General features: G+C 35.0%; 1 protein-coding gene across 1 annotated transcript in view; it reads right to left on the bottom strand.

Annotated features, from left to right (window-relative positions):
- The window catches only part of LOC107716191 (rho-related GTP-binding protein Rho6-like), a 12,317-nt gene extending 11,318 nt beyond the window's left edge, over positions 1-999 (bottom strand). Inside the window, exons 1-3 of the mRNA XM_016522553.1 lie at positions 950-999; positions 761-917; positions 354-441 (exon numbers count right to left, since the gene is read on the bottom strand). Coding sequence (XP_016378039.1) covers positions 354-441; positions 761-880 — 208 coding nt within the window. The 5' untranslated portion in view covers positions 881-917; positions 950-999. The remainder of the gene's footprint in view (positions 1-353; positions 442-760; positions 918-949) is intronic.
- Positions 1,000-6,820: the final 5,821 nt, after the last annotated feature.

Genomic DNA, 6,820 nt, shown 5'->3' with positions numbered 1-6,820 from the left:
GTTTGTTAGGATAGGACAATATTTGGCTGAGATACAACTATTTGAAAATCTGGAATCTGAGGGTGCAAAACAATCTAAATATTGAGAAAATCGCCTTTAAAGTTGTACAAATGAAGTTTTTAGCAATGCATATTACTAATCAAAAATACATTTTTTATATATTTACAGTAGGAACATGGAACATGATCTTTACTTAATATACTAATGATTTTTGGCATAAAAGAAAAATCAATAATTTTGACCCATACAATGTATTTTTGGCTATTGCTACAAATATACCCCAGCAACTTAAGACTGGTTTTGTGGTCCAGGGTCACATTTAGCAACTGAAAGAATTATCCGTTTAGTCTTACCTGATGTATCCCATAAACTCAATTCACCACGCTGGTCATCGAGCTCCAGACAGGCTGTGTAGTTCTCAAATACTGTGGGCACATACGTCTGTGGAGACGCAACATATCAACACCGATCAGCGCACGTGATGCTGCATGTATGTGATGCTTAGGAATAAAAAACTTTAAATGCTAACGTATCGTTCTTTATCTCTACGAAAAACTATTTAATGTATGCATTATTGTTATGCCAGTTAAATAAATTATATGGACTAACTTACTTGGTAAACAAAGCATGTTACAATGAAACAATCATCGAAATTCTCAACATGCATGAGAAAAACAATAGTTTGTTATTCGGCAAAACCATTAGGCTATAATTTTAGAATTAACTTAATGAATGGGCTTCTTTCGGAAAATGTACTGACCTCTGGATAACAATCCTTTGCCAAAACCTGTAACATCGCAGTTTTCCCGCATTGAACATCCCCAACCAGCACCAGTTTACATCTGACCACCAATGGCTGTGCGTTTCTTCTCTCTTTCATGGTTTTGCGTTATCCTATAACCTAACAAAATGAACCAAAGATAAATAAAAAAAAAAAACACCTAAAACAGACCAACACGACAATGAGCGAGTGCACTGCCCACACAGCACTGTGAATTGCCCGCAGTCGAAGTGACTGAACGGTGGACTGTGGGCTTATATATGCCGCACAACAGCCAATCAGCTTGCACGATGCTCATGACGTCTCACATTCTTCTTCTTTCCTCCGTCCGGAAACGTATTTCCCCAACGACTCAGCCTTTTGGGAAACTTTTATCTCATCCTTACCGTATAAAAAATTCCACAAAATTGCTAATTTTATACACGAGTTGTCCTAAATGTCCACACTAGGGTTGTTCTGTGATTACAAAAGACTATATATATATATATATATATATTACCAAAAAACACCTAAAACAGACCAAAACGAGGATGCGCGAGTTCACAACCGTTTCTGTACATACAACACCGCGAATTGCCCGCAGCCCAAGTGATTGAACGATGGACTGGGGGTTTATATGTGCCGCACAACAGCCAATCAGCTTGCGCCATGCTCATGACGTCTCACATTCTTCTTGCCTCCTTCTCCGTCCGGAAACGTAATATTTCCCCGACGACTCAGCCTTTTGGGAAACTTTTGTCTCATCCTTACCGAATAAAAAAATTCCACTTAAATGCTAATTTTATACACGAGTTGTCCAAAATGTCCACACTAGGGTTGTTCTTTGATTACAAAACTATATATAAATAGATTTATAGGCTATTATAAATCACATAGCCTGTGAGAATAACAGTGGATATAGTAGTACACTGAATGTCTGACACATACAAACTAAATCATGCCACTTGCCAGCTTTTCCTGCATATTCTGGCATCTTCATTGTCTCCAGAGTAATTAATTAGATTGTTTTCTCTCCAATAGCCACAGACATGAGGTCAATAGGACTGTTCACACGTTCTTGTCCCTCCGCCTACTGACTTTACTTTCACCTTTAATGATCTGTGAATTGCCTGCTTTCTTTAGGGGAAGACTTAAGACTAGTGTTTTGCTTTCATTTCCCGGAGTCTTTTTAATTCATATATGTTAACAAATGCCCCCCAGATAATACATCCCCAAAAATTTCAATAGCTAATTCTTAAACTATTACATTTTTCTGCCCTAATCCTGAAAAAATTGTCATAGTCTTGATTAAACGTATCCATTGTGACATGAATGTTAGGTTTATTTTCAGTTTTAAAGTCATTTTACAGTAAAGTCTCGCATGACTCATAAAAATCCCCTTGAATAAAACCATGAAAAGGTTTGTTTACAGTATTAACTGACTGGATTATTGGACAAATTACTCTTTGATCACTGTCTCTGTTTGTTTTGGACACACTGTAGTTTGATTAATGATTAGTGGGAGGCCAAAAGTTTATTGGCCTGATGGGGCAGTTTAAAATCTCAGCCCTCAGGGAGTCTCAGAAGGCTAAAGTGGTCTGATAGACACCAGGCACACAGAGACACTGACACTTTCAAGGTTATATTTGTATGTTAAACACCTCAAAGACAGCTCGCTGAGTGGAATAGACCTTACGTAAACACTTCCCTCTTCTCCCCTACTTGCAAATTAATTTATTCTCCAGATTGAAATTAGATGGCCTAATTTCACACCATTAAATGGTTTCAGAGCAGTACATCCAATTGAGCAGTACATTAAGATTTAGCAAGTATTTTGTGTCCCAAACATGCTTTTGACCCTATGCTTGTCCCATGTCACACTTCCAATACCATTTAGGATCAAATTGTGTGCTGGAATTGCAATATTTTGTCTTTAATTTGACTGGAAACCCTTGTTATCTTATGTGCCATTCAACCTACTGAACCAGGTAGTGGTATCATGGATGAGGCTCGTAGTATCCTCTGCAGGGGTGGAAATCGCATGAAGTATGTATGAGAGAAGAATTCCCCTGCTGTAACAGCAGGGCACAAAGCACAGGAAAGCAGGTGGAGCTGAATAATCAACAGCCCCGTGTGTCACAACACAATCTGCTGTAGAGGTGTCAGAAGGTGGCAGTTGGGTTCCAACTGCTGTTTAACCTTAGAGGTTCGTGGTCACTTGGCATCTTTTGCAGATAATTATGTAAGACAAAATAGTGTTGAATGTCAAAGTACTGTAATAATTGATTCTTTTGATAAAAGTCTGTTAAATACCTCTACTCTGCATATAGATACACATATGTGTTATAAGATATAAATGTGTACATTAGAGGTATCAATCATTTGTAATAATTAGTAACAATGACATAATTATAAATATATTTAAAATTAAAATACAAAATGTAACATCTTAAATTAGATGATATTTAAAATAATAATTAAAAATAAACTATTATCATTTTTGTATTTGAATATAGACATGCATATGTCGCATATATGCATACACTGAAAAAAATAATGTATGTGTAGTATTTATATGTGTAGTCATGAGGTCTATCACATGCAAACTAAATTAGACTCTTTGCCAGTTTTTCCAGAATTCCTGCATATTCTGACATGTTCTATTGTGTCCAAAGTAACCAATTAAACTGTTTTCTTTCAGCATCAATAGCCACAGACATGAGGACAACAGGAGTTCATACATTCTTGTCCCTCCACATAACGACTCTAACCTTTAATGATCTGTGAATCCCCTAATTTCCTTCTGAGAAGACCTTAAATATTTTGATTGCCCTCATTTTGCTGTAGTGGGTCTATATAAACAACTGTCCTTTATTGTCTTATCCACAGTCTGAGTCTTGCAGTGAAAAATCTGTACTGCATATCTACCTGTTAAAGCAACAAACAAAGACATTTGTTTCAGCTGTGCCATAAAAACAGTGCTGGGATGTTATACACCACAGGGAAGTTTAAACACATGTAATGTTGTATATATGTGCCGTTTCATGCATGTAACTTATGTAGATGGACTTTTAGCATTTGTTGACAGCGCCAGAGATAAAGATAAACCCTCATGTGTGACAGATGGCTGTGTCATTTGCAGATAAAAATGAAAGCATTTTCGGTGTCAGCCTCTCAGGAGAGAAATGGAGCATGCAGAAATGAAAAGAAGCAGCATATGAAAATGGCAAATCTTATTTGTTCTGGAGCATGTGTGGATCTGATGAATAGTGCAACGAGGTCAAGAGGATCAGTGGAACTGCTCTGTCGAATTTTACGTTCTGGTCAGCCGATCCGGACCACCTCTGTCTTTTTTTTCTCCAGCTCTCTCATTAGTCAAATCTCTCTTTGAGCTTTGCTACCAGCCCCGATATGCTCTGATGACAGGGAATGTGATACTGAGAGCATATCAGGCCACACCAGTAATCAGCTCTTGCTTCTAGAACACCAACTGTGAGAGAAAGAGAAAGACTTCAACAACACCCCCTGACCCACAACCGCCCACTTGCAGCAGACAGAGACCCAGCAGGCAGCTAATTAGCATGTGTTAATGAGTTCCTGTGCCAGGGTGACCCACTCAGTAGTGTTGGAAAAGTGTGGAGGTATGGTGTGTCTGCTTCACGGTGCTTGTAAACACAATTACAAACAAGCGTGACATACTTTAGAACTGCAAATCTAGCACATTCATACAGTATAGGCAAGGGTTTCGAAATGTAATTCGCTGCAGCTAGTTTGCTGCACTGTTATGAAACAAAAATATATGGTAATATACTGGAAAATATAATTCTATATATTAAATAATTTCCATATAAATGGGAAGCTAGTGCTTATATTTTTCAATATACTGCAATATACAGTATGCATGGTCCATACATGGCTATATATTGATATATATAGAAAACAGATAGCAATGAAGAAAAAAAAAAGCACTATATTTTTATAGCTGAATTGAACTAGTTAATTTCTCTTTCATTAATTAATGAAAGAGAAGCTAAACACATAAACGTTAAACTTTTTTAACTTTAATGTGTTTATAGTTGACACATTTCATATTATAAAGTAGATATGTGAAATTATATATAAAAAAAGTGTTCACTGAAAAATGAATATTAAAATTTAAGGATCTTTGGACAAATGAAAGTCTTGCTAAATTCTTGTTAAATTCACGGCAACATGGTGGAAAATGAGATTTGACATTTATAACATAATGGATTGAGTGCTATATAGCATAAATATGCAAGTTGTCCCTTAGTGCCCTATATTTTGTGTGTTTTTGAGTTTAATATATGACAAAATGTGACCTCACTGCTTCATAAAAATGCATGCACTGTAAAAATGTTTTAGCAGGTAATCTAAAACGTGCTTAATGTTGTAACATTAACTTTTATTAAAGTCAAAAATATCATTTAATGTCACTGAATCAAATGGACTAATTTATATTACACTAGAAAGTCTCATAAGTAACAATTACTTAATTTCACGTTTTATAAATATGAAAGCTGCATGTAGAAATAACAAAAATATCGTTTTCTAAAGTTTTAGAAAAGATCAGAAGCAGAATTTGAATAATTTTGCTTTTGCAGTGCTTCTGCACTGACCTCTAGTGGAAATTTTGGAATTTATTTTTGTGATTCCTCAATAATTCTACATGTGTGGTTAAAGTTGACATGTCATCATCACTATTTTGATTCTTTTATAATTATTGAGCATGCCGCTTTTATAATTTCATATCAACTTACAGACTATATTTGAAAATTAATTTGTTACACCGCAAGACCATTTAAAATGAATTTGTGATTGTAAAAAAATAAAATATTATTGTATAGGCCTAATATTAAAATGAATTCATAAAACTTTAGCGAAAAATCTATAAATTGATTTAAAAACACGTTATGCATCAATAACACATGCAAAAGTGACAGAAACCATGCAGAGACCATTCTTTTTCTTTTTTCTTTTCTTTTAAATTATTTTTCCTTCCCCAGAGCACAAAATAGTTCTGCTCAGCATCAGGTAGAACACTTTTCTTAATTTTTTCCCCCTTTCTTTTTTCGAACTTAGTGCTTAGTTAACTACTGGAAGAGGGTTTACACACTTACATAGTGCATTTATTGCATTGTAAACCAAAAGAAAACCTCAAACACAAAACCAAAATAGTTCAATCATATTGATTTCCCTTTATTTAGTGATAGACCTTTATCAGTCCAAGCCATTGTCTTCCTCCTTCCTCCAGTGTTGCATATAGTACAGTATATTGTGATATAGAACAACAATATAAATATCTAATAAAATAAACAATTAGCCTTGAAAATATACTTTGGAGACGCAAAGACATAGTACTTGACTATGTACAAATCACCTGGAAAGATATCAAGCATATTTTCAATTGGAAAGAGCTCATTGTGCTTCAAAGCCTGTGTCTCTTGCTTGTTGCTTTTAATTTGCAGTGATTTAAAAAATGACAGAAAATTCAACATGGTCCCCAATAACATTTTTGTTCAACATATGCAAATAATAGTATATATGTACACCTTAAACGAACATAAAGTCATTTGTTTGTGTATATATACATGTAGATGAGGGCAATGAATTTTAATGTGGAATCTGTATCTACTCAAGCAGATTTTTGTGATGGTTTATGTTTCTACGTCCAATGCATCTCCCTATTCAGTTTACAGTGCTGTGTATTTCTACAAATGCCTGATTGTTTGTCATGCATAGTCATGATTAGCTTGAATGTACAATGGGACTGCATGTACATATATGCAAAGAGTAAAATTAGTGATCATTTATTTAAGAGATTGTCTCGCAAATAAGACAGAAGCCATTCTGTGATAATATTTGTACATGGTTTTGTTATTGCATGGAAGAAAAGCAGCAAGCAAAACTCAAATCACAGCAGCAGATATGTCAGCAAGATCATCACTTATCATGCAAACAAGTTTTGATGGTAAAAATAAAAAACTAAAATCAGGAATTTTTATTAGTGTTTTGAGATTCTCAAAATGCAGGAAAAAAAGG

This window comes from Sinocyclocheilus rhinocerous, unplaced genomic scaffold (assembly GCF_001515625.1).
Source record: "Sinocyclocheilus rhinocerous isolate Xijiao unplaced genomic scaffold, SAMN03320098_v1.1 scaffold148, whole genome shotgun sequence".
In the NCBI taxonomy this organism is placed as follows: domain Eukaryota; kingdom Metazoa; phylum Chordata; class Actinopteri; order Cypriniformes; family Cyprinidae; genus Sinocyclocheilus; species Sinocyclocheilus rhinocerous.
Note: the sequence above shows the minus strand (reverse complement) of the source record. Positions and strands in the feature narration are given on the sequence as shown.